This window comes from Uranotaenia lowii, unplaced genomic scaffold, assembly GCF_029784155.1.
Source record: "Uranotaenia lowii strain MFRU-FL unplaced genomic scaffold, ASM2978415v1 HiC_scaffold_282, whole genome shotgun sequence".
NCBI classification, from domain to species: domain Eukaryota; kingdom Metazoa; phylum Arthropoda; class Insecta; order Diptera; family Culicidae; genus Uranotaenia; species Uranotaenia lowii.
Genome location: NW_026598182.1, coordinates 1 through 27933, shown reverse-complemented (window position 1 = coordinate 27933; position 27933 = coordinate 1). Strand labels below are relative to the sequence as shown.

General features: G+C 42.4%; 2 protein-coding genes across 3 annotated transcripts; one reads left to right on the top strand and one right to left on the bottom strand.

The window, feature by feature from the left end:
• Nucleotides 1–6714: 6714 nt before the first annotated feature.
• Nucleotides 6715–23744, top strand: LOC129759819 (hemicentin-1-like). Its single transcript, XM_055757349.1, has 12 exons — nucleotides 6715–8347; nucleotides 12723–13606; nucleotides 13666–14330; nucleotides 14393–15345; nucleotides 15400–15574; nucleotides 15627–16566; nucleotides 16621–16751; nucleotides 16811–18022; nucleotides 18085–18827; nucleotides 18895–19600; nucleotides 19660–19786; nucleotides 23249–23744. Exons 1-12 carry the CDS (start codon nucleotides 7064–7066, stop codon nucleotides 23625–23627), a joined length of 8199 nt encoding a protein of 2732 aa, XP_055613324.1. The 5' UTR covers nucleotides 6715–7063; the 3' UTR covers nucleotides 23628–23744.
• Nucleotides 23745–23854: 110 nt separating this feature from the next.
• Nucleotides 23855–27510, bottom strand: LOC129759820 (probable protein phosphatase 2C T23F11.1). Of its 2 annotated transcripts, none has more exons than XM_055757351.1 (2): nucleotides 27493–27510; nucleotides 23855–27343 (listed from the first exon to the last, which is right to left on the bottom strand). In XM_055757351.1, the coding sequence occupies exon 2, from the start codon at nucleotides 27296–27298 to the stop codon at nucleotides 26033–26035; it is 1266 nt and encodes a 421-aa protein (XP_055613326.1). In that variant the 5' UTR covers nucleotides 27299–27343; nucleotides 27493–27510; the 3' UTR covers nucleotides 23855–26032. The 2 variants fall into 2 exon arrangements, with proteins under 2 accessions (XP_055613326.1, XP_055613325.1); XM_055757350.1 differs by having other exon boundaries at nucleotides 27486–27504.
• Between the last annotated feature and the right edge of the window lie 423 nt (nucleotides 27511–27933).

Sequence of the window (27933 nt, the reverse complement as noted above, 5' to 3'; positions counted from 1 at the left end):
CACTAGCAACTTACATCTTTTCAATGAATAAATTATATTCATTTTGCGACAGTTTTTTTTTTTTTTTTTTTTTTTTGTCATTTGTATTTATTGTCTAGCTTTTAATTAACGTATGTACAATATCAAAATTCCATGTTCAAGTAAAATTCTAATTCATTTATATCGATGATTCTATCTGTACAGCTATCAATGAATTCTATGTACCGAGCTAGAATACCTAACACACATGCTCGTTTTCTTTTATTCATTGTTTCCAAACTTGGTCTCAGAAGTTCTACTGTTGTAATGGGCCGAACGCCAACCGAGCTGGCGAGTTGATTCTGGAGCACTTCGAAAGCGTCTCGTACTCGTATGCAGGATAAAAATTTGTGCCCCAGAGTCTCGACGTCTCCACAGTCCGGACACTGATCACTGTCGGTGCGCCTCATTGCGTGAAGAATTTGACGATGAGAAACTTTGCCATTTGTCCACGTATAGAGTAGGCTTCGATGGTGAGACGACAGTTTTTTTGATGATACGTTTCCCCATATGCGTTTCCAATTCTCATTAGGATGGTTTACTTCAACTCTCGGGCGGCAAGTTTGTGAGATGAAATAGTTGTGCACAGCTTGAGCAGATATCGATTCTCTGAGTTGATCGGTAAAGTTTGGATAGTTATCCAAAATTTGTTTCAGGCATGGTAGGTGCGATGGGACTCTTGTTTCTTCTCCGGCAAAAATCAGTCTTTTATAATAGGGCATACTATCGATTTCCGTTATGTGGCGATTTATTAGAAGTGCTTTGCATTTTATCGCAGGGATGTGCAGTTTTAACCCCCCGGAATCAATTTTTCGAGCTAGTTGATGTATTGGCACTCGGGCGCAATAACCACGCCATAGAAAAGTTCCCATAGTGGAAGTTATTTTTGCGATATGAACACTATACGGTGATATCGTGGAGGAAACGTACCAAATTTTAGACGTGATGAATGTGTTGAGAAGTGCCACTTTTTGATGCAGATTCAGAGTTCGTAGTGAATGACACCATACCTGGCGATTAAAGTTCATTACGAGCTTTTCCCAATTCAACTTGATCATTTCTCGAACTGAATTAGTGAATATTAATCCAAGAATTTTAATTGTCGTGTCTGTTTTGAGCCACGGTGCTGATAATTGATTTCCATCTATTCGACCTACGTTGATGGCGGATGTTTTGTTTTCATTTAAGCGGGCTCCGGAAACTTTTTCAAATTTTCTAAAAAGAACATGCATGCCAGATATTTGTTCATTTTAGTGACAACCACACTTATGTCATCTGCATAAGCAACGAGTAGATCTTTTTCGCAGATGCGTTCTAAACGACTGATCAACGGTTGGAGGAACAAAACAAAGAGGTGCATCGAAAGCGGGTCACCTTGGCGAACGGATCTCTGAATTGGAAACGATGAAGATAGGTGCCCATTTACAAGTAGCCGGGAAGTAGCGTTGTTTGCGATATTTGACAATAGTTCTATTAGATTGGGATTCAAACCAAGGTTTCGCAATGTACGGAAAAGAAAAGTGTATTCCACTCGATCGAAGGCATGATCGAGATCGAATGAAATTAGCTTACCCTTTACACGTCTGTTGTTCAGTTGGGCTATTCTATCCTTGATAGCCAGCGTTGCTTGGAAAATGTTGTGGTTACCGTTGGAACATTTTTGACTGGGGCTCAGCAAATTGTTGTTTCGGATAATTATTTCAAGCCTCGCTTTAAGGATCCGAGAGAGAAGTTTGTAGTCCACATTTAGTAGACTGATGGGACGATAGGACCCAGCGGACTCGCCGGAGTTCTGCTTCTTCACCAGCACGATGATTCCATTGACAAAGTCGGGTGGGAAATTCGATGTTAGGGCATCATTCAACACCAGATTCAGCTCACGATGAATGACATCAAATGTACGGAGATAAAATTCCTTGGGTAAACCATCCGGGCCAGGAGATTTTCTCGACGCGCTGGATCTAATAGCTGTGTAGATTTCGCTTGTGGTAATGGGTTGCATGCATGTGTTGTTTGCCTCGTCGTTGTCTGGTATGGATTGGCTGCACTCAAAATCGTTGTTTTCTTCTACTGGAACACTTGTATACAGGTTCGAAAAATACTGGACCAAGTGAGATTGAATCGATGCGGCATTTTGGACAATTTGATTTCGATCGTCCAAAAGTCGTTCAATTTTCGTTTGCTTTCTTTTCCTTTCGCCTAGCTGGAACACCGAGAGTGGTTCGCCTGCTACATATTTTTCATTGTTACGTATGAACAGCTGAGAGAATCGACGTTGATGGGAAAGCATTTTACCTTTGATTCTGTTGATGGTAGTTATCATTTCAGGATTCCGATAATAGGCATCATATGCTTGTTGGAGCAAGCCATACAATCGTTGCTGCTCTTGGTGAAAGTCATCGAAGGCTAGCTTTGATTTCCAGCGGTAGAAAGAACGGATTTTGTCTTTCGCGTAGAATAACCACCAATGCATCCAAGAGGGAAATTGGCGGCGTTGTCGGGTCCAGTATTGCCAGCTGATTTGAAACTCGGCGATGTTGTCATCGGTAAGGAGGTGTGGGCGAAGGCTCCAAAAGCCTCTACCGCTAGGTTGGTCGAGGAGGGGTAAACATATTCGGGCGACGACAGCTTTGTGGTCCGAAAAACAACAAACATGAACAGCTGTTGATCTTAAGTGTGTGCGTAGGCTATTGCTGATGTAGAACCGATCTAGTCTTGCTGACGAGTTGTGTGCGATACGGGTATGGCCGGGTTCTCGTGCGCGGAGTTGTATCCACACGTCTTGAAGATGTAGTTGTTGGACTGTAGCTTGTAAAGAGGGACTGAAGCTGTTTTGGCCGGTCGCATCACACTGTCTTAGCACACAATTAAAGTCGCCACCTAGAATCATGTGTTCAGTGTGATGGCGAAGGTAGTAGGCAATTGTATTGTTGAAAAACCTCTCACGCTGGTGTCGTAGTAAGGATCCAGAGGGTGCATACACGTTGCAGAAAGTGGTGTTGTGTACACGCAAGGCGATTAATCTTCCGTCCAAACTTTTTTCTAAGTGTGAGAACTGTATATGTTCTTTTAATGCGATTGCCGTTCCTCTTCTCGCTTCATCTACATTACAAACAACTTTGTAACCTGGTATTGTAATGTTTTCGTTCTCAACCTCTTGCAGGAATACGATGTCCAACTCCATCAAACGAATAAATGTGCGGAGAGCGTCGAGTTTTGTAGTATTAGTTATGGTGTTAATATTAATCGTTGCAATGTTACAGCTGACGAAATCCATTATTGTTGTTCTCCATCCGATATCAGGTCGCCGTAGTTTCCAGCGTGCTTTAGCTTTTTGCTAGGTGGTATTTTCTGTCGTTTGCTGCTGCGTGTGCTGCTAGATGATTGCGAAGCATCCGATTCACTGTCGTCGATCATTATGTCCGATTCGGCTTGTGTTGCTGGAAGTTTTTCAACAGTCGGTGGAGCTGGTGGTGGTGGCATGGGTCCTTTTTTCGTTTTCTGTATATCTTCAACCTGTATTTTCAACACAGGCATCGGATCAGTTCTAGACGACGACGACGAAGTTGATGACGTCGGTGCTCCTGGCTGTGCCGGAGTAGGTTGCTTGGTAGCTTGTTGTTTGGGGGGTTGTGGTTTGGTGGTTTGAATTCTTGGTGCTTGTCTCAACATTGTTGTTTGTGTTGGTAGTTTTGCCACGTTGGCGTAAGATAGTTTGTTTTGGTCAGCTGTGTACTTTTGAACCAGCAGTTTTTTGTTTTGCACACACGGTATTCCCGCGTGTGCGTACTCGCTACAATGTGGGCAAGTTTGACGTTGGCCTTTATAGCTCAACGATGTTGTTTGGCCTTCAATAACCACAACGGACGGAATGTTTTCGGTGACTATCATGCGAACAGCTCTGACACCTGTTGAAACTCCTCCTAGGAGGAATTTATCATCCCACAGTACATCACGTACAGACAAAACCTGGCCATAGGCTTTGAGGAACTCGGCAACCGCTTCGTTCGATACAAACTCGGAGAGATCGAACAGTCTCACTTCCACTGCTCCATCCTCCATTACGATCCGTACCTTGTAAGGTTTTCCTTCTACCACAATATCATGTTTGTTATCGTGTTGTTCGACAATTTGCTCGGCTAGCTCGAGGTCAGTGACCTTTACGTACATACATCCTTGTCTCCTGTTGGGTTGGAATTGCAACACGTTTTCACGCGTTAGCCCGAGTTGGTTTCCGACGAAATTATGTATTTCTTCGTACGGTGGTGCTTTGGGTGCGCTAGAGAAGTCAATGCGAAAAGTATTTTCGCGTCGACCCATCGCGGATCAAGCGTGCTCGCGGTTTAACACACACGGCACTCCCCGAACTCAACGTTATAAAAAAAACTGTCAATAGCCCGTGTAATCGCTTTTGAACGCTCTACCAGTAAAAAAGACTCGACTGGTCCGCTCGGCGGTCGAGAGCTAACTCGCTACTTTTTTTTCACTTTCAAGTAAATTGGTTGACTTCTAGAATGACTTCAGAAAAATCCGGAAAAGCGATTTCACGTCACGGGGGAATGTACTTACTTACTTACTTAATGATCCCGCGCCGATCCTCCGGTGCATAAGGCCGTGGTAAAAGACCTCCACTGTTGACGATCCGGAGCCAGCGTCTTCACCTGGTCCCAGTCAAGATTCTCGTCGACAGTTCGGATTTCAGCGGCTAGGCTTCGCCGCCACGAGTTTCTGGGCCTGCCTCTTCTTCGATGACCTTCTGGATTCCAGTCAAGCGCCTCTCTGCAAATCTCGTTTTCATCTTTTCGCAGCGTGTGCCCAATCCATCTCCACTTACGTTCCCGAATCTCGATTTCTAGCGCCCTTTGATGACACCGGCGATGTAGTTCAGCGCAGGCAGCGGTTTACAAATACTTGCAATTTTCGCGTCGTCACCGCATATGTGCACCAAGTTTCGCACCCGTACAGCAATACGGATTTGACGTTTGAGTTGAAGATTCGGATTTTTGTTCGTAGAGAGATCTGGCGTGACCGCCAGATGTTTCGGAGACTTGCAAACGCAAATCGGGCCTTTCTGATCCGGATTTCGATGTCTTTCCTGGTACCACCATCAGGCGTTATCTGGCTACCAAGATACTGGAAGCACTCCACTTTCTCAACTTGTTGCCCAGCTACCATGAAGCTGGAGGGATTTCCTGTGTTGATCTCCATCGACTTGGTCTTGTCGCCAAAGTTCCAGATCGGTCATTTCTTTCAGATTCCGTAACAAGTTTATGAATCGGGAGCAGTAGGTTGTTAGCCTAAAGTCCCTATCCCGCGATGGGGCTGCCATCTTGGACTTAGCTGGCGGGAGCCGCATTTCATAAATTCAGCCGCCTGCTGCAAGACAGACGCTGTTTGAGCTGCCCCTGACCTGGAGAACAGACGCTCGGTTGTTGTTGCACGCCGCCCCTGACCTGGGGAACAGACGCGTGCGGCCACCTTCTCAGTCTGCATGCGACCAAAGCATCCACCGGGGTTGGGTACCCGATCTCCGCTTAGGTTACTCGCACTCCAGCCGGCACCGCGGGGAGGTAGAGATAGGAGTTGTGAATAAGAGGTGATATGACCACTATGGGGTCTCGTGTTGCACATTATCCATCGTTTACCAGCCAAATTAGATTTTTTGTAAAATTTTATAAGGGAAATATGCACTGAATGCTATTTTGACCCTCAAGATGGTCGGATTTTTACAAATCGAACATAATTCAGTGGATTGTTTATAATAAGTTCGTTATATTCAAATAAAAAACGAAAATATTGAAATCAAATTTTTTTGGTTAATTTTCAAATAAAGACTTTAGAAACAGTGGTAATTTTAACGTATGATTGCTCAATATGTTGCTATTCAAGCGCAGTCAAAATAAGGGAAAAGTTTGGAAAGATACTTAAAATTTATGATTATAAAAGTCGAAAGAAAAAAACATCACTTTTAAAAGTGTACATGAAATTTGAAGGCTCTAAAAAATGGTTCAGAATAACTTAAAATTTCGTGACGTAAATTTATTTTGTTTAAACTGTGTGAATGCACGTCACAACTTTAAAGAGACCTAACTTTGTTCGTTGTTGTTCAATCGAGAAGCTACGCACATCAAATTGTGGGTAATTGTCTTCTCTGCAACTTATTTGAAGACACCAATATCCTATTGCCACAGACAGAACAGGAAATCAAAGCGGTATGTACTGAAGTCAAAAATGGTCAATTTTAGCGTGAATTCACGTCACAAAAGTAATCGATCACTCACAACACAAACTACTTTGCAATGACCAAATCATATTCATTTTCAAAGATATTCAATTTGCGAGCGTTTGCTGTTATTTTTTTCACTTTCAAATAAATTGGTTGATTTCTAGAATGATAACAGTTCAGAAAAGTCCGGAAAAGCGATTTCACGTCACGGTGGAATGCGACTATTATACCAAATGTTATAAAAGTATCATATTAATATTATTTCATGAAGAGCGTCCCTTCAGCTAATGTAAACAGAGAGCGCTAGCACGTGCTCGCTTCGGGAGAGCGAGACTCGAGATTCTCGGGAAACACGTGCTCACGGTTTCCTTCAAGCGATTGCCGCACCATCTGGCAAGCACGCTGGATTTTAAATTCACCGGTTCATCGCATCATGTACCAGCATCCGCACATTTCATCCTGCACCGTTGATAAGGTCGGACGTTCGTGGCGCGATCTCTGGCTCGAGTGAAGTTTAATTGGATTGATAGATTGGAAATTAGGGTTCAAAAGTGTGGTTTTTTTGGGGTTTTCCGGTTTCGAGGATTCAGTGAAAACCCGTTTATTAGTTATCAGAGTGTTTTTGAAGATAAATCAAAGAGTTCAGAAGATCTTTGTTTTAAATCTGCTGCTAGAAAGGTTGTTAACTTAGCGTTATCAACTCTGTTTGAAATGTCTGGAAAAAAGTGATCGAAAAGTGAAAAAGTTAAGTGATTTTGAGCTTCAGGAGGGCTTAAAATCTTGATTTTCTTGTAATAAAATCATTTTTCAAAAACAACCATGCCCAGAAGCCATCTTGCTGTAGCGGCTTTAATCGCCTACTTTGCAATAATTAGCACTGCTACCAATGACACTGGCACTGATAAGGATGAACTGTGGAAGCTTCTGCTGAGCGGAAAACTTGATCAAATCAAAACAAAAACAACGCCGCTCGTGATCGATTCTTCGCCGGAGCGGCATTCCGCCGTTCATTCACAACCTGTTATCAATGCCGACGTCGGGCATATCTCTTACGGCAGCGGCGTAGATGATAGCGCGGAACCACAACAGGATCCGGATGACGAAGCCGATCAACAGCTGTTCACATTGGAAGACATTGGGGAAACACTGAACGTAGACATCAACGACGACGACGAAGCTGCTACCGCAGCAGATAACAACTTGTCAGCGTTGTTTGGGGACGATGGGAACCTCGCGAATGACGAAGCCTTCGGTGGCGGTGAAGTGTTTGATGATAAGGATGATGGCGGGATGCAGGCAGACGGTGGGAACAATTTAGATGATGAGTTGATTGAAGTCATGCGGAACAAGCCGGTCTCACGTGAGGTCCTGGGGTTACTCGGTCTGCTACGAGAGCGTAACAAAACGGAAGAAAGGCAAAACAAGCTGAAATCGATGGCGCGGTCAATGGCCGAACGATACGGCGATACGTTGCAGAGTATTTTGGAAGAGCAGGTGTCATCGGAATCAAATGAAGAATCCGATGAAATTGTTTCGCGTTTTGATTCGCAATCGCTCGTTTCCAATGATGCACAGATGCACCCTTCAGTGAAGAACATTCTTATTCCGGACCTCGGTAAACAGATATCGAGCATCAGGAAGGGATACGAAACCCCTTCCGAGGGTCAACGAAGCTTGGTGATTGTTTTCGACGCAACAGGATCCATGCTTGATGATCTTAATCAGTTGCGAGACGGTGCTAAGCTGATCATCGACGAAATCACTCAGCTTGAAAATAACCCGATCTACAACTACGTTTTTGTACCATTCCGTGATCCACAAATAGGGCCACGTCTAGTAACACGCAACAAAGATGAACTACTACAAGCCTTAGAGAACCTTCAGATCTACGGCGGCGGTGATTGTCCTGAAGCTGCGCTGGCCGCTATTTCTGAAGCCATCGAAGCTTCGCTACCAAACTCTTTCGTCTTTGTATTCACCGACGCCACTGCCAAAGACTTTAAGCTGGATCAACGTGTGCTGCGGCTCATCCAACAGAAACAGACCCCGATAACGTTTCTGCTAACCGGGTTCTGTGACGGCAAAGATACCCTCGGACATAAGGTTTGTTGACCATTGACGTTTATTCCGGGTTTAGATTCAAAAACCTGCTTAAACACATCTGACCCTTATAAGAATATACTAAACATATTTCTACTCTTAATGGTTTTATGTAAGCAGCGTAGACTTTCGAAAAGAGTTGTTAAAGCGTTAATAGCTGTAAAACGTATTTTGCTAAATTTAACTTATTTTGGTTTGAAACTGTTCTGCTGTAAGCCAGCTTTTATTTCGCGAAGATATTGCGGAAATTGCACCTATTTAGACTCCTGTGCAAATAATTTCCACGCAGAAATATTTTCGCACTGACGCACACATAGACAACCCGTGTCAGTTTTTCAAATCAGCCGTTGCTCGCTTCTGATTTTCAAATCACGTTTCCAAACGGCATAATCGTTATTGTTTTGGCGAAAGTTATTAAGAAATGCGAACCAAGGAGTTTAATAACGAAAATTGACCGATCAGCAAATGAAACGAACAGAAAACAGAATGCATTCTGTACATTCGGGTACAAGAATGTAAGTGGAACAAATAATCCATGCATTATTCGGGCGTTTTTCGAATTACTGAAAAATTAGCCAAATTCTGGATTCACTGACAATTTTTACTGACACACAAGTCGCAATTGTTTTTAATTCAATTTTATCCAAGGCCATACATATCCCGGCCGAACAAACCGAGCAATTTTATATAAAAAAAAGCTGGCAAAATCCGGGCATTTGATTTTAAAAGAGACGACCATAAATCCGGGCAAAATCCGGGCAAATTTTCTCAAAATCCAAAAATTACTCAACAAAAATCAAGGTAAAAAAATTGAAAAATTAATTAGCTTAGCTTAGCTTAGTTGACTACTCATATCCACCTTAAATCATTGAACTTGAAGTGCTTAGATATGATCATTCATTTGAATTTCAGATAGCATATTATATTAGACTTTGTTCAACTTACGCGCTTCAAATTCCTTGATTACTGGAGTGGCTAAGCAGAACAAGTTCTACCTCGCCAATGGTTGCTACTCCGTGATTGATCGAGGCCATCAGTTTTGTGCAAGGGCCAAAAGAATGGTGCTTGGGATTAGCATTTCATTCACAATGCACAAAACTCATGCTTTGAAAATGAACAATAACGGCGCCGGCCACGTTCTAGTAGTCAATGAGGAATGAAGGAAGGATTGTTAGTAGGATACTTTCTAGGATCAATCAACAACCTTTTGTCCCTAAATATTCCATAGACTAATTTTGAAAAACTCAGAAAAAAAGGTAAGTCAATAGCACCAACTATAGAAACCGTCTATACGTCTGCGAATCTATATTTAAATATCCAAGGAAAGGGTTTTTTAGTAGGGGAAAGGTTATAGATCAGGATCCATTTTGGTGAATGGTGCGATCGAGTTTTCCTACACCTCCTATGCTCCTAGATTTTTCTTAAGGAAACTCCTATTTCTATCTTTGAGGCAGTGATAAAAAGTTTAAAAGTAAAGTAAAAAATGTGTTTAAATTTTCTTTCAACTAACTTGTTTTTCTTAGTCTTGTTCCTGATACACTTATGTGTTTTCAAAAACTATCCTTAAGATTGAAGATACTTCTATCAAACTTCGAAGAATATTTATAAGAATATATTTAAATAAAAAAAGTTTCGTTAATGGATGAAGAGGTTCACCTTTTTGTTTCTTTAAATTTTTAATTTGTTATGTAGATTGTGATAACTGGACTAGATCGTTTTTAGAAACTCATCAGTGCAATTCTGCTCTTTGCCTCAGTTTGATTACGCGATTGCACGAAGAAAGCAAATCAACCAAAAAAGCTGGTTGTTCAGAGTATAGAAGTGAGATATTCAATCTCGTAAAGCGAATAAAAAAATCAGTAACAATAATTGTTGTTGAAAAGTTACTCATCTTATTCGACACTTTAAAATGTTACTTCGCAGTCCAATAACCTGAAAGTTGAGGTAAATAGGTATGTTATAAATTTAAGTTTATTTTTTATTTCCTTGCCTATTTATGTGAGTTTCATATCACTACAATATTCCATTTTCTAAAACTAACAAACGATATCAGTTACTATTAGCGCAATTTAAATTTTTTTATTATTATAAAAAAAATCATATTTTAACACACAGCATATTTTCAAGTAGTACATGTAGTGTTCTTACATATTTTACTCACTGCCGATATATCATCATCCTTTATTTCCTACACTACATCTTTGAAAAAAAAAATCGAAACTTTGCGCCTTACAAAATCTGAAAAATTATTAGTTTTTCAAGTTTTACTGTTAGCATACCTAACAAGCGCTTTTAGTGAAAGCTCCTGAATATATGCTGTTAGGAATCAAACTTGAGGGCTGTCCATTAATGATGTCACGCAAAATTTGAAATCTCAGATGAAATATTTCAAATTTGCAAAATCGAGCATGTTTAGTAAAAAACAAAGGAACTCGATTTATTAAATAGAATCATAGTATTTAGAACCACTTATGAATAAATACAATCACCAAATAAAAACAGGTACTTATCTTACTACTCCGAATCAGTAAAGAGTTTCTGGGTTTCCTCTGAGAGATCAACGGTCCTGGACCGGTCCGGAAAGCGTAGTACAAGCCTCTTTGATTCGGCCACTTCCAACAACTTCACAAACCATTACGATAAGAATTACTCCACTTTCAAATTTATAACGCACTCAATATCTATGAATCGAACGATATACATAAAAGACTTATCATTTAAAATTTATTTTTCGGATAAATTTTCCTTAAACGCGCAAAGAAAATTGACACGAGCAAAAAAAAAACACGACCGCACTCCATCAAGGCTTGCTTAGATCCCTCGGTAAAAAAACTGAAAAATTAATTTTTTTATCAAAATTCATCGATAGATTTTACATCGTATTTTAGATTTCCAAAAAACCTTCCATGATTATTTCTATAAAATTTGCTCAAAAACTTTCATTTCGGAGGCGTTTATTGTTTTTTTTTTTTGTTAATAAATCCGGGCAAAATCCGGGCATTTTTCAATAAAATCCGGGCAACCGGGCCGGACGGACTTTTCCCAAATTTTGTATTAAATATCCGGGCAAACCCGGACAAAACCGGGCAAACCCGGATAAAACCGGGCAATCTGGCAACCTTAGGCTAGAATTAGCAGTAAAACATCAATTCTTACGCTTTATTCAGAGTGAAGAAATATTTATTGCTGAACAGTCTGAATTCAGGAAGCAGCATTCAACTGAATCTGTAGTTAATTTGATACTTCGTAATTGGAAGATAAACATTGAAAAAAGGAAACTACATAAGTAGCTGTGTTTCTAGACTTTAAGAGAGCATTTGAAACTATTGATCGGTTACTGGTGTTAGAAGTGTTGGTAAAAATTAGGCATCAATCAAGGCTAAGATGGTTCAAAAATTATTTGGAGAACAGAATGCAACGAACAAAATATGGTTCATCTTACTCGCGATGCAGAGAAAATAACCTAGGAGTTCCCCAAGGAAGTTTGTTGGGTCCCTTGTTATTCATACTGTACATCAATGACATGAAACGGCTGTCCCAAGCTATTTTCAGATGAGTCAGTCTCCCTTTTGGAGTGGAAATGACTTGGAACTCATTATACAAGAAGCAAATGCTGATTTGAAAAATATTGCAGATTTTTTTAAACACAGAAAATTATGTTTGTATTTCGATAAATTTTTTTTTATAATTTTTGAAAATCGTAAAATAGTTTATATCAAGTGCTTCAAGGTCATAAACTCATTTAAATTCAGATTTCTTTGCTAATTCTTAGTCAGATATCATTGATATATCAAGAATATGATGGAAAATAGCGTACTTGGCCAAAAAATGTAATTTTCTTCGCACATTCATACACTGGACGATATTCGGATGTACCCATCAGTTCAAACTGCGTCCGATTAACGAGAAAGTACGGTATTTTTTAAATCCTGTCACATGTGAGTTAAATTAATTATTTAGATTTTTTTTATAATAAGTTTAAATTAAGTTCGGTTTCGATGTTTTTTATTACGATAAACTTGATCAGTTTCACTTTTCATAATTAAAAGCATCTGAAAGCATTTGGATAGTTTCAAGGATTTTTACAAAATTTGTCTGGAAAAAAATGTCTATATTTCTCTGTTTCAAAGTAAGAAACTCATGAACTATGATTAACTTTCACGTCAACGTTCTTTATTTATTTTCGTTTCTTTTTATTTCGTTTTTCCATATTCATATTTTTGCCTTCTTTTTTTTCTAGCTAGTTATCCATCTCTGATCCCATTATCTTTGTTTAAGTTATTTTTCTATCTATTTCCTTAATTTCTATTCTGTTGCATATTTAGTGAAATTTTAAATTTATGTTTAATTTTAATATCCTTAATCTCATCCCCACAAGGTTATGAACGACTTGGCCGCGGCAAGCAATGGACAAATCTACGACCTGAAGAAAGACCAAATCGAACAGGTGCTGCTCGGAGTCAAGGGCATGCTGAACATAGATCACGTTCCACTGAAGGCGGTCGATTCTAAGTCTCCCGACACCCACGATATCGATCTGAACGTGGACAACACCTTGAAAGAATTCAGCGTCAGTGTTGCCGGTCATCGACCGAACATTGAAATCATTGACCCTCAGAAGGTTCCTTATAATAAAACCAAGTCAGTGTTAGAGTTAGAAAATATCAAGGTTGTAAACGTTGAAGGACCTTCCCCCGGAAAATGGAACATCAAAGCCGGGTCTAATTCATCCCATTCGGTTCGACTATCTGGCAACAGTGATGTTAAGTTTAAATTTGGATTTTCTCTCGGTAAACCAACAACTTTTGACGCTCTGTCTAGGCAACCCGCTTTGAACAACGATAACGTACTAACCGTTCAGCCTTCGCAACCGGATCTGATCGCAGACCTTTCTCACGTGACTATAACATCCCACAACTCCGGTGAAGCCGGATTATCGACCTTCGAGTTTAAGCTACCCCTCCAGAAAGTCATCCTAGAAGACTCAACTGTTGCTTTCACAACCCCATCCTTCAAAGCTCCTCGACAGCGGTTTAAAATATCGGTTGCCGGGAAGGATGCTCACGGTAATTCGTTGGACCGACTAATCTCCACCGCAATCCAGGCGGCTGGTTTAACGGCCCCAGAGTTGACCCTGGATTTTGCCGATATGGAACTCATGGAAGGCGACGATCTGGAAATTATCTGCCGTGCCGAATCTCTGGTCCCAATGATGGTCCAATGGAAGCGGTACAACCGATTGCTGCTGGAGGATCGATTTGAGTAAGTACACATTTTCGGAGTAGAATCAACTCCACGAATATTTATCACCTTGAATTTAGTTCAACAGCACTGTTCAAGTTCAACCAGAGCAACGTTACGACGAAGCACTCGGGAAGGTACACGTGTCGAGCGGCTAATAGTATTGGGGAGAATGAAATCGTGGCAACGGTCCGCATTTTAAGACGGCCGGAACCGACCATTGGGGTTTATCCAAAGGATGTCGTTGCGTACGCGAACGAGCGCTTGATTGCTTTCCGGTGTATCACTAAGAACATGGACCCGAATAACCCAGTCACTTGGAGTCACAATGGACATCGGATAAACGAAGCTGCTGGGAAAGAGTACCTGGAAATCCGCGATTTGAAACCGGCAGACGCAGGTCGCTACGAGTGTCGAATTGAGCATGAGGGTAGAATTCTGTGGGACTCCACCGAACTGCTCGTTGAATACGAGCCTAGGGAGGTCGAGAAATCAACGGAAACAGTTTGGTCTCCTTATGGTAAGCCTGTTGAAATTGAATGTAGATTGGATGGTGTTCCGAAACCGACCGTGCAGTGGTTCTATCGATCGATGGATGATACGGAGGAGAAACGTTTAGCGGAGACGGACTTTAAACTGGTAGTTCCATCCATTGTACCTGAAAATGAGGGATTCTACATTTGCGAGGGACGCAACAGACATGGAGTAGGTCGGAGTACGCTTCTGGTTCAAGGTGAAGCTAATGGTATGTTACTTTCTATTGTATTGTAAATTTGTTCCTGACCACTTGTTTTTGAAACCCTTCAGAGGCTCCCATCATTCCAAAAAGGGAGGACAAAATCATGTACGTGGTGCCGGGATCCCGAGTCACCCTGAACTGTTCCTGTGATCTGTGTCAACCGTTGAGCGAGTACATCTGGACCAACGGGGGTCGACTCACGTTCGAAAGCAGTCCCTACGGGACCAAGGACAACGCCCGAGTTACCTTGAACGTCGACCAAACGCGAAATGCTGTCGAGTATCAACTGACCATTGAAAACTTTGGGTCGGATGACGAAGGAAGTTATAGCTGTATTCTATCGAATGCCCATGGTGCCGATAGCATGGTTGTGGTGGTACAGATGATGGAGGCTCCCCGGGTTGACGAGATATTGGTTGATGATGAGCATGGGGATAGGGAGTTCTTGGCGTTGGGTGTGGAAACGTTGACTTGCGATGCCGGTGGATTGCCTGAACCTCAAGTGGAATGGTTCCTCGATGGTAGCTCCGTCCATGGGGATCAAAGGTTCACGCTTCATCACGACAACAAAACGTTGATGTTTTTGAGTCCATTTGATGAAAGCTATGCTGGGTCTTACTTATGTAGGGCAGAGAATCCAATGGGTACAGCGGAAAATGAAGTTATTCTACATTACGGAAGTATTCCAGAGATAATAAGTTCACCGGAAGATGTAATCCAAGTACAGTTTGGAGAAACGGTGACGCTGCAGTGTCCTGTTGAAGGTTCGCCTGACCCCGAGGTAATGTGGCACTTCAACGAATCACCTTTAACAAAAGATCTCGAATTCATGGCAACTTGGGACGATTCCGGAATCTATAGCTGTAATGCAACCAACAAATTCGGAAGTGTTACGACCAATATGACGGTAGTGATTGTTGGTAAACCCCAGTTCGTAGATGACTCCGACGATGATTTGGCGGTTACCGTATCGAAGGGGCAGAACATCAATTTGGAATGCTCGGCTCAGGGTTTCCCTGCGGTAAGCTTCTTTGATAAACTTTTTTAGAACTATCAATAATTGTTTTCCTTATAGCCCAACATTAGCTGGACTTTCAAGGATCAATCAATTGAAGAAATCGTCAACGTATTGCGTACACCAACAGGTTTACAAATAGTGAACACTTCTGTCGAGAATGACGGTTCCTATGTTTGTAACGCAGAAAATACTCTTGGAAGTGTTCAAAAAGTGTATTACCTAGTTGTTAAAGGTAAAATCGTGGACTTCAGCTCAGTCTGATACTAATTATTGCTTAATTTCAGAACCTCCTAAGCTTTCTACGAAGTTGCCTGAACATGTACAAATTCTACCTAATGAAACATTATCATTAAATTGCACCGGAGAAGGAAATCCGCCTCCACGGGGTTCGTGGTTCAAAAATCAGAAACCACTGCAGACAAGCGCCACCTTAAGCATCGTCTATTCTATCGACTCCTCCGGTAACTACACCTGTGTATTGGAAAACGAGGAGGGAAATATTAGTGCGACCACAGAAATAACCGTTCTAAGCCCTCCATCGAAAACATCCAACGTCTCGTCAATCGACGAACCAATACAAGCGAAGCAGAACTCTTCCCTAACACTGGTTTGTCCCTTTGATCATTACGATAGTTTACTGTGGCAACTCAACAATCGCACTCTGGACAACTACTTAGACTTGACAGACGTTCGAGTGCTGGACAATGTTCTGCGGATAGAAAGACTCCGTCAATCCCACGAAGGAACTTACACCTGTTTCGTAGAGAATTCGGCAGGTCGGAACAATCATTCCTTTATCGTCGGAGTCCTGTATCCTCCAACGATCGAAGCGAGTAATAGTTTCGATGTAGATGAGCCCCTAGATCCGAGTCAAGGTAACGCAGCCGAGGTAAGCATTCTGAGTGGCGAAGAGCTGCAGCTGGTTTGTCACGCTAGCGGCTCACCTTTGCCGGAGATTTCGTGGCACAAGGAGAACCAGGTGGTATCGCAAGGCAGTGAACTGGTCATTGCCAGCGTAGATAGCCATCATAGCGGGCTTTACAATTGCGTAGCCAAAAATGAACTTGGAACCGCTCGGAAAGTCTATCGGCTGGATGTGATGAGTTCACCGAAGCACTGGGGATTGCCCAGCAGGCATGTAGAAATATTCAAAGACGAAGATCTGGAGTTGGAGTGTACGATGAATGCGAATCCACCGGCCGATTTCCAGTGGTCCAAAGATGGGTATGGATTGATTTGATTTTAGTCGATTTAGAATTTAACTATTGCTTTTTTTAGAATAATTTTGGATGAATTTGAAGATCTTCTGCAGTTCACCGCAATTCAACCCCAGGACTCGGGAGTCTACATTTGTGAGGCGGAAAACATTTTCGGAACGGATGAGCAAAAGTTTCAGGTCACTGTCTACCGTAAGTTGGTATAAATCATCCTTTCGTTGAACATTTAAATCTCATTTCGTCAATTGTAGAGTCACCCGAAATCGCCTCTTTCCCGGAGAATCTCAGTGAAGTAGCTGGCAAACCGTGGGCCTTAAACTGCCAAGCCGTTGGAAATCCTCTGCCAGTCGTCAGTATAATCCACAAAGGTGAAGTTCTAGCATCAACATCAGATATCCACGAAGATGATCTGCAGCTGGACAAATCGTACCGTATTAAGCCGAAATCGTATGCCATTCAAACGCAACAGTTTACCGTTACAAGATTGTCATCATTCGAAGTCGAGTTTACCTTACAAGATCCATCGGCGGCTGCGAATTCTGCTGGGAAGTATCTCTGTCTGGCTCAAAATGCCGTCGGGTACGATGAAAAGGTTTCCAGAGTTGAAATCCTAGTGTCTCCCTTCGTACAATTTACTAAACTAAAGGCTGGGCCGAATTTTGCCGTATTGGAAGGACTTCCATTATATCTCTTCTGTCCGATCAATGGTCACCCTAAGCCCACCATAAACTGGTTCCGCAATAATAAACCGATAAAATTCAGCGGACAAACTCTATTCCTATCAGCTGTCACACGTCAAGACCAAGGCAACTACACCTGCGTCGGTGAAAACCCAGTTGGACAGGAAAAACTAAACTTCGGGGTAAGCATTCTTATTCCACCAACCATGATCAACAGCATTCTGGTGGGTGATGATGAAGCTTCCGATGAACCCGAACAAGAAGAGGTATCCATCCTCAAAGGTGACAACGTAACCCTGGACTGTGCCAGCGTCGGAAGTCCTCAGCCGGAAATCTTCTGGACCAAGGTCGTTTACCTCGATGAAAAACTTAATCAACAACTACCGCACAAAGATTCGGTTTTGGAGCTGTACAACATCCAGGCTACCTCAACCTACTCGTGCTACGTCAACAACACCGCCGGGTCGACTCAAAAACTATTCCACGTGGTGGTACAATCACCGCCCAAGTTCAACGGCATCGAGTACGATCCGAAACCCAAGGTTGTGCTGCACCATAGCTTGGATCTGAACTGTGAGGTTGCGGGAGTTCCTGAAGCCGAAGTGGTGTGGCGAAAGGATGACGCTGTAGTGGTCAGTGGTAGAGATAAGGGTCTGTTTCTTTCAACGAATGGACACAGTTTGAGAATTTCCAGTGCTCGGATGACGGATGCCGGTGAGTTTAAGTGCGTCGGACGAAATCTACACGGTCAGGTTAGCCGGGAGTTTATAGTTAGTGTTGAAGGCAAGGATCAAATTATATTATTTCTAAAAAATAACAAGTTTTTAAGAATTTATTCTTTTCAGTTCCAGTAAGTTGGTCCCCTTGGGGTGAGTGGAGCGCATGCAGTGCTAGCTGTGGCAAGGGAACACAGTTCCGGTCCCGTATCTGTTTGTTGCCGAGTGGATCTCCGGCCCACGGTGCCCAATACAATTGTGTGGGAGAGAATGTGCAGCTGAAGAACTGCGAAATGCTCGCTTGTCCGGTCAATGGAGGATGGAGTAGTTGGAGCGCGTGGAGTAACTGCTCGCTGGATTGTGTGACCGAGTTTAGTGGACAACACTCGAAGAGGTTTCGGAGTCGGCGGTGTGATTCACCGGTTCCGGCTTTAGGGGGTAAACCTTGCGTCGGGGAAGAAAGCGAGGAAGAAATCTGTAGCGTCAAGTTTTGTGTAGTGAATGGAGGTTGGACCACGTGGACCAAGTGGACTCCATGCAGTGAAACCTGTGGCTTCGGCAGAACAATGCGTTGGAGAAGTTGCACAAACCCTGCGCCACGCAATGGAGGCTCGGTCTGCTCGGGGGAAGAAAGTGAAATGAAAGTTTGTAAAACTGCCGAATGCATAGTTCACGGTGGTTGGTCCGATTGGGGGCCGTGGTCCAAATGCAGCAAGAGTTGTGGCGTTGGCGTTCGGCACCGTAAGAGATCGTGCTCCAACCCTGAACCGAAGAACGGAGGCCGCAGGTGTGAGGGCGAAAATATTGAAGTGGAGAAATGTACGCATAAGTCTTGCCGTAATGATGCCCTTTTGAAAACAATCGACTTCAAGGTAAAGTTCTCAAATCTACTGATATAGTCCGACCTTATCAGGGCTTCTGACCTCATCTTTGTTTCAGCGCAAATTCTCGCCACTCATAACATACGAATCAAAACTAGGGGGTGATGAAAGTGCTGGCGAGAGCTATGGCGAGCTTGAAGGTCCCATGGAACCGGAGAAGTTCAAAATAATCCGTAACTATGAATTTTTGGACACTGCCCCGGTAGAATATGTTGACTCACCACAACCGATGGAAACGGATTGGGATGACGACCAGAATGAAAATCATAAGATTACCATCACCTTGAAAAATACCGTAAACCTGACCCAGGACATGGCGGCATACCATGTAAACTTTGGTGGCACCGGAAGCATGGTGCAGTTCAACTGCGAAGGTCCAGGAACGGTTTACGATGCGTCGACTGGTAGATGCGTTGAGATCAACTATTGTGAATCCGATCACCATGACTGCGACGGACCGAATGAAATTTGTGTCAACCGGAACGAGGGTTACGAGTGCCAATGTGTTGAAGGCTACCGGATGTCTGCCGGATCTTGTGTAGATGTAAACGAGTGCCGAGAGGAAAGCCACGATTGTACGCATTACTGTGCCAACAGTTTGGGCAGCTACAGCTGCTTCTGTCCAGCCGGTTACGTCCTGGCGGCGGATGGTAAACGCTGCACCAGTCGAAAAGCGAGAGCCGAACCGGAAATGGCTTACAGCACCATGAACTTGGATACCAGGTGTCCCGAAGGTTTTGCGTTGGATGGCAACAAATGTGTTGGTAGGAATAGACATTTGCTATTGATTTATGAGGAACTCTATTTAACTAAAACTTTACAGATATTGATGAGTGCGTCATGAAAGAGGATGAATGCAACGAGGGACAGTCATGCTTAAACACCAAAGGTTCTTACTTGTGTGTTCCGACCTCCTGTCCGGAAGAATACGAACAAGACGTTCGTCTAGAGTAAGTACGAATAATGAAAATTAAGGTCTACATATTAACCGTTTAGGGTTTCAAGAATAAATAAAATCCAATTGAACATGTGGAATGAGCTTACCCATGAACTCCTTCAACCTCATCCACCCTAGATTGTTTTGCCCTTTAAAGTTCTAGGGGTGTCAATTTCGAAAGTATGTACCTTGTCAAAATTAGTCCGTTATCTGTTAACTGTTTTTCGGACTTTGTGTCAATTTGCATTTTTCAAGTTTTTATTGAACACCTACAGTATACTTATACTGTATTTGTTTTCTCCACTCGTGGAGTGTTCCACCGTACCCGATAAAAACAAACACAAATCGTCGCCAGTGTATTGCTACCTCGCTCACTCACACGCTCTCTCGCAACACTGACAAAATTTTCGGGGCAACACCGCCCGATGGCAGTGCAACACCAGGTCAAAACCAGTGCAACACCGTCCGAATAAACAAACAGTTTGACAGCACCTAGTGGTGCACCAGTGCAACACTAGTGCAACACTCGGCATAAACAAATACGGTATTATATTCAGTTTTTGAGTACACCAAGGCTTCTTGATACTGGTGAAAACTGGGTACCGCGTGAAAAAGCCATGTGAATTCCCGAAAACCTTGTGTATTGTTACACGTACTAATTGCGAAAAACCGTATCAAAACGGGCTTATTCCCAATCTCGAACACGTCAGACTATCAGACATGTAACTTGAAACCTGAGTCCTGGGAAATGAAACCTGCAACCTGAGTCTTTAGAACTTACATCTGAAATTTGAGATCTAAGATCAGAGACCTGAAACATGCCACATTAAAAAAAAACATGGGCATGAGACATGAAACCAGCAAGCTAAGATCTCATATCGCAGACCTTAGACCTACGAAAAGAAACCTGAGACCTGAGTACCTGCCACATTGGAACTTGGACACGGCACTTGATACCCAAAACTTGAGACTGTTGTCACGCAGTACAAATGAAAGACAACTTGTTTCTGTTGAAATTGTCTCATCGAAGCAATCGTTGAGATCAATAGCAACACATGCATGATGTTTGTTTATAATGAATAGTTAATAATTGTAACCATGGAAATGGTTTAGTATTTAAGGTAGTGAATTATTAGAAATAAAGTATTCCAAGTTCTACCTCCTTTCCATCTTCTCCTTTCCACTGCCCAAAGTTCTGCACAACAGATTATGGGCCCAGCACTATTGGAAAAAAGCTGAAGAAGAATCGCTAGGAATCAACAGTGGCAAGAAAAGCCAGCGTCGAAGGAAGGACAATGAGCCGAAGCCCGGAGGGACAACGAACAAGAAATCATTGGAAGGCAGGAACCAGAGCTACTGGAAGGTCATAGGTGCAGAGCCTTATGGAGGTTGTTGAGCCAGGGCCACTGAAGGTCAGCGAGCCGGAGACCGTGGTTGTCAGGCCAGGAGCCAACTGAAAGATGATCGGATCAGGAAGCAAGGTGGTGGTCAATAAGCCAGGGAAAACGGGAGGTCGTCGGACAAGCGCCCTGGAAGGTCGTTGTGTCGGATCAATTGGAAACGTACCAGAATTGTTTGGAAGGTCGGCGAGTCTGGAGCCAGTGGAAGGTCGTCGTGCCATTGGTTAAGCGTCGGGCCATAATAAGAGCGTTTAGCCGGAACCAACAAGATCGTCCAACCGGAGCCACTGGGAGATCGTCGAGCTGGTGCCATGGAAGGTCGCTGGGCTGAGACAACGAAACAGTCGTCGGGCCAGATTCACTGGTAGTTCGTTGAAACGAAAGCCATGAAAGTTTGGCGGCCGGTATCATGGAACGTCGTCAAGTCAGGAACAAGGTGGTGGTCGTCGGACCAGGAGCCAGGACCTGGGGGACTCACGAGCGGGGTACCACTGAAGGTCGTCAAGCCAGTGCCATCGGACTGGAAAGCCAAGTGAAGGTCGTCGAGCTGGACCACTAGAGGCGTCAGGCCTCAGGAAAGGTGAAAGGAAAGGAAAGCTTCAAGCCGTGGATAGAGAGCCGAGGCCAGAGCCATGGAAGGTCTTCGGGCCAGAGCCATGGAAGGTCTTCGGGCCAGAGTCATTGGGAGGTCGTCGGACCGGAAGCCACTGCAAGGTCGTCGTGCCAGATCCCTGTGGAGGTCATCGTTCCAGAGTGACGTGAAATGTGAGAAATAAGACGTGAGCAGAGAGAAGTGCGACGTAGGCATACGGCGTTGCGGAGTGTGACATAAGGAGTAAGACATTAGAAGTGAGATATGAGACGTGCAAAGTGAGAAGTTAGAAGTGAGCTGTGAGACGTGAGAAGTAAAAAATGGGGAGTGAGAAATGAGATGTGAAACGTGAGACGGGCCTTTTAACTTCTTACTTCTCACGTCTCACAACCCACTTCGAACTTATCACTTCTCACGTCTCTATTCTCATGTGTCACTTCTCACGACTCACTTATCATGTCTAAGGTCGAAAGTCCCATTTTTCAGTCGCAGTTCTCGATGTCGCATGTCTTGAGTTTCATGATTTATGTCTCAGACCTCAGGTCTCAGGTTTCATGTTTCATATCTTAAGCCCCAAGTGTACCGTCCCATTTTCATGTCTTATATCTGCAATCCCAGGTCTCAAGCCTCAGGTATCTCATGCTTCAGGTCTCATGGTTTAGGACTCTGGTCTCACGTTGACAAGAAATTAAACTTGATACCGACTTTAGTGTAGCAATTACACTAGGTAGTAGCTAGATGATATAAAATTAAAACAAGTTCAAGGATAGGAAAGTTTTACTCACCAAAAAGCTGCTTAGGGATAAAGCATCCCAGAGGTTGAAAATCCCGTACAAAAGAAAACCCTTAAAAATCAAGTTTTTAGGCCATTGAATCGACACATGGCTCAATCTGCTGGTCAATTTCTATACTGCCCTAGAAAATAAAATCAGCCAAATTTTTAGAGCATTTGGTTCTAGAAGAGGAGAGTTATAAAAATAAGTTAGAGAGAGTAGTAGTAGTAATAGTAGAATCATACTCGTCAAAAATCTCTGTTTTTTCTCAAATCTCCAATACCCTATAAATAGGTGCAGGTAAAGATGTCGAACTCGAACAAGAGTTCCACAAATCGTACAACCAAGTCTATTATTGGAATAAAACTCAGGCCGAAAACAGTTTATTAATCAACCTTTGATGATTTGAATTTATTTTATTGCATATCCTTTTGGTATTGATGCCAACAACGGAATATAATTTCAATTGTGTCAAAAACGTTGTATCCTAAAGATTTTCAACTTTTGTTCGATTGTTGCTCTCTACATAAACCTACAATAACAACTTTTCAGCCTGAATTAAACCTTGGTATGGGATCTTTCAGCCTAAATTGTTAATGGATCGTAAACGGACTAATTTTGATATAAGTATACATAATTAATCTTATTTAAATTTGATTTTGAATATAAACGATGAACCTACGAATTACAATATTCTTTATCGATTTCAGCCAATGCTTCCAGGACTGCCGCTACGATCACTGCCCTGAAGGAGCCCGCATCGAACAGACTCTGACATATCGGGTAATTTCGGTGAAACGAGTCTCCCCTCGGGCTCCACTGGCCGTTCTAGCCATTCCGGCATTCCAGCATGAAACCACGCAAACTTCATTCGCCATACTGGATCACCGAACTTTCTCCAACGCCTTTAGCTTGGAGCAAACGGCCCATTCGAGTAGCAATGGGGCGGCTGTGTACTTGTATGGAACCAAAAAGCTTCAACGCGGCAGAATTTATAAACTGAAAGTCGTGGCCAGATCCTATGGGATCCAGTCCGGCACGTTGGATTATGTGCACAAGTTTATCGTTTATGTGTACAGCTTGGAGTAGTTTGGTTTTATTTGTAGAAAGTTGTAGAAGTAGAAAATAAGTAGATTGCTAGGAATCAAAAGTAGAATTTAAGTTAACTTTTGATATTATACTTAGTTGGTTCACCTAAAACTGAAACTTTTTAGATTTTTTTCCTTATTAGATCACTTCGAACTTTTTTTTTTAATCATTCTAAGCATATGAGGTTTTTACTTTCTTTTAAATTCTAAACTGAAATACGCTAACTCTATTTTTTGAAAATATTTATTTTAAAATTATCATTTCCGTAGTAGTTTTCTTTCTTTCAATCAATCGGACAGTTTTTCAAAGATTAGCCAACTCCTGTTTTGGTACAGTTCAGAGGGTTTTACATAGCTTTGATGCTTTTTTAATTTTAATATTTACACATTACCATTGATCATATCGGTCAAAAATAACGCAACATTTGGCTTTTGAACAAGCTTCTTTAGTATGCAGATCAGCGCTAGCTGGTGTCGAACTTAGAAAGCTGATCTCTGAGCTCTAAACACTAATCTGAGCCAAAATGCGTTAGTATTCGTCAAATGAGGAGCTGTTTTGTGAAACGTTAAACAAACTTTCTTTTCTACCAGAACATATCGGTATCTGCTTTGTTATTTTTATTGTGGTATGATACAGAGGGGCGCTACAACATTGCGGGAGAACCTACTTGTTAATGTGACATATTGTGATTGTAATCATATAGGTACTTATGGGTACGTTTGGATAGTTTATCGTGGGAGAAACGTGTGTACTAATGGAAACATCAATAGCAAAGTAATATTATTACCTACTAATTCATAATCACTGGTATTTCTACATATGTGTATAGTACGCGGTAAGATGTTTTCGACATTTGGGATTGCTTGTCGAATTTTTCACTAAGAGGATCTCAACTTCCTCCAATAATTAAGGAAAAAAAAGTTACAGAAACAGAGGAACTTAAAAGGTTAAAAATAGGTAGCGTCGAACTATTTTCCTACGTTTTGAATATTTTTGTTTGCCTACGTAAGTTTAAGCGAACAGCTACTGCTTGACGTCGCTACTGAGTATAATAACTATAATAGACACTATTCATTTTTTACCTTTGTCCAATAATGCTTCTTCCAACACAATTTTATCGGGATACGTCTCTAAAAAGTTCACTACTAGTCGACAGGAATTTTACACGATGTACAATAGTTGAATGCCTGTTCGAATTAAACGAGCTTTCATTACGTAGAAAAGCGTAATCATTTTTGTTCTTGAATTTAAGTCTAGCACGATTTGACACAGGTCCAGGTCTAGTTTTTTCAACAAACGATTTCTTACTAAATGAAACAGGAAAGTTAAAAGATTGAATTGAAACGAAATAGTTATAAAGCTTCCAGACTGTGTTTTTTATTCGGAGTCTGAGATAATCTTCCGCTAAAAATCTAACACCGTCACTTAACTTAATGGATTTGGGACTTTATTGAATAAATTCAAGGAATCTTTGTGTTTTCACCATCCACTTTACCCCAAAGCTTTCGTTGTTCATCCAGGTTGGTGGATTGAGGTTGGGTTCCATCAATGGAACACAAACACTAGTATTTTTGGTTGTTTTCTTAATCTTTTTACGTAAACATACTTTTTGTAAGGAATAGGCATTGTTTCCATTTCGGTGAAAGCAATTTACAGTGAACTAGCTTAAAACATAACACTGAAAAGCAAACTTATCTTTGTAATAATTGAAGTGGTCCTTCGAACCAGATTAAACTGCAAGTATTCAGCCACGACGTTTTATCGTTGAGTAAAAATGGATCAAAATCAGTACGTTCGCAAAATCGAGAGAAATCCGAAGCTAACTGTTAAAATTCTCCAAGCAACACAAGTTTTCTGTTTGTTTTGTCAAATATATCGCTTAGCCATTATTATGGCAGAAGGCCCCTAGTTGTACAACGCAATAGGAACCTTAAGTAGTTTTCTACGCCATGTATTAGTTATGTTAAGACTTCATCAGCTTCTGCAGAAAATTGTTGTTGAACTAACGTATTTCTAGTTTTCCAGTTTAAAAACTCCAAAAACACTTGTCTGAGAATTAATTTCAATAAGAATAAATAAAAACCAAAGTTTACTGCTTCAAAACTCTATTGTCCAAATGATAGAACGGCTTTACAATTCGACATAACGGTACCAAGGTAATTTCTTAAATAATAAATCCTCATCTGGGAGGCGCCAAATATGCTTTGCTCTTTGGAAACTAACAAATATTGCGTCAACTTACCGTCGAACGACAAACACTCACTGTATGACGGCGGGAATGACGAAATGGAAACAACGATACACCTTCCAACGGGGAGGGGCGATGGGAGGGTCCACCACAAATTAAAAACCAACCAACCGGCGTTCTCCGTGAATCTACGTGATACAGCAGGACTCACCTTACTTTACTTCAAATCAACCTCTTCACTGCTTTCGTCTTCGTCCGGCGAAGACTGTCCATCGGTAACCTTCGTTGTTGTTGTAGTCGCTGTAGTCGTTTTCACTGGGGAATCGTCGCCGGCGGGAACAACTGGTTCCGCATCCTGACAGGGCTGTTGTGGTGACCGAGCAGTCGTGGTACTGCTAGCCGGGGGGGAAGGTTTAGGCGACGATTCTGGCGAAGAAGCTGGTGTTGCATCGTCGCTGTTTCGTTCCTCGTCTTTAGCCTTATCCCGTTCTTCGTTCAACTTTGCCCGCATTACTTCCGCCGAGTAGTTTGATTCCAGTTCTATGAACATTTCGTTCACCTTACGATTAAGCTCGGACATGTGTTCCTTGCATCGATTGACAAGATCCTCATAGGGGCGGCCATGTAGGAAACAGACGACGATCACCGTCATATTGTCTCCACCGATGCCTCCCATTTGACAGTCAGGTGCCAAACAGCTGGTCATCAAGTTCTCACAAATATTCTGCGGGTAAACTCCACGGGATATTTCTTCCCGCACGAACTCCAACACCGATTGACTTGGCAGAACATCCCAAATGCCATCACAAGCAATCACCAGGAATTCCCAATCTTCGGTAATCTCTCGTTCTTCAATATCCGGAAATGCCGTCACTACTTGTTCCTCCGGTAGTTTATCTCCGTTCCGTTTTAAGCTAAAATCTCCTAAAGCTCGTGACAGTGCTAGATATCCATTGACTCGGTTGTACTCCACAAAACCTCCTGCTCCCTTTATCCTCTCCAGTTCGGTGGCATTGTTCGGTTTGTGGTCAAAGGAGAGAACCTCAAGTTTTCCATTGATGCAGGCAATTGCTCGTGAGTCCCCAGCATTTGCACAGTACAATCGATCGTCCTTAATCATCACTGCAACGGCCGTCGATCCGGCCATCTGTTCCTTGAGCGCCTCGTCCTTCAACATCGCCTCGTCTATATCCAAAAAAGCACGCTGCAGTGCCCGGCCAACATCATTGCCATACTCTGGCCTCCGAGTGACGAACTTGTGCAGATGTTTCCCGGCGTACTGAGCCACATTAGCGCCACCGTGCCCATCGTACACCGCGAAAAAGGCCGTACCCGGATCGTCCGGCAGCGACAGAATGTGGGTATGGGAGTCCTCCATGTGGATTCGCCAACCCTGCATGCAACTCGAACCGACCTTGTAGTAGTCATTCTGACAGAAAGCTGACTCCTTCGAGGTTTCTGGTTCCGAAAGTGTCTGTCCCATTGTGGATGTTTAGCCGAATTTTGACCGGTTCAGCTGATTTTTCAACTGGAAAAGAGAGAAAAAAATGGATACATATTAAATAATCATCTCTCAATTCGATAATATTATTTATTATAAGTAATTTAAAGATTTTCTAATTTCAATTCAATCCATATCATCGAGCGATTTTTTGCAAAAAAAAAACTACCAACTACCAACAGAGAATGATTTTCGCCTCAAAGCAACCCAATGAGCCTAAATGGCCCAACCGACATCGAACCGTGCTGATTCCAAACCAGCAAAGGTGGCAAAAAACCAACAACTCTACGACAATTCGCGACATCTCTTCTGCTGCCTTCAGCCTTCCACGCTTCTTATTTCTTCCACGCGCCAGCAAACATGCATATAAATAAATAGAGCTATATTCTGGACTATTTAGCATTATGACGACGATGCCGACGACAAATAAAATCAAACTGAATTCAATCATCGTATCGTGGTGGTGGCACAAACAGTTAGTCAGTTGACACTAGGAATGGGATTTCAGTGACAAAAACCAAAAAAAAACGGTCTTACAGCTTGCCAGACGTCATGTGTGTAAGCGTGATCGAAATATAATGCACCCTTTTGTGCCGCCGGTTCGGCTATCAATTTGT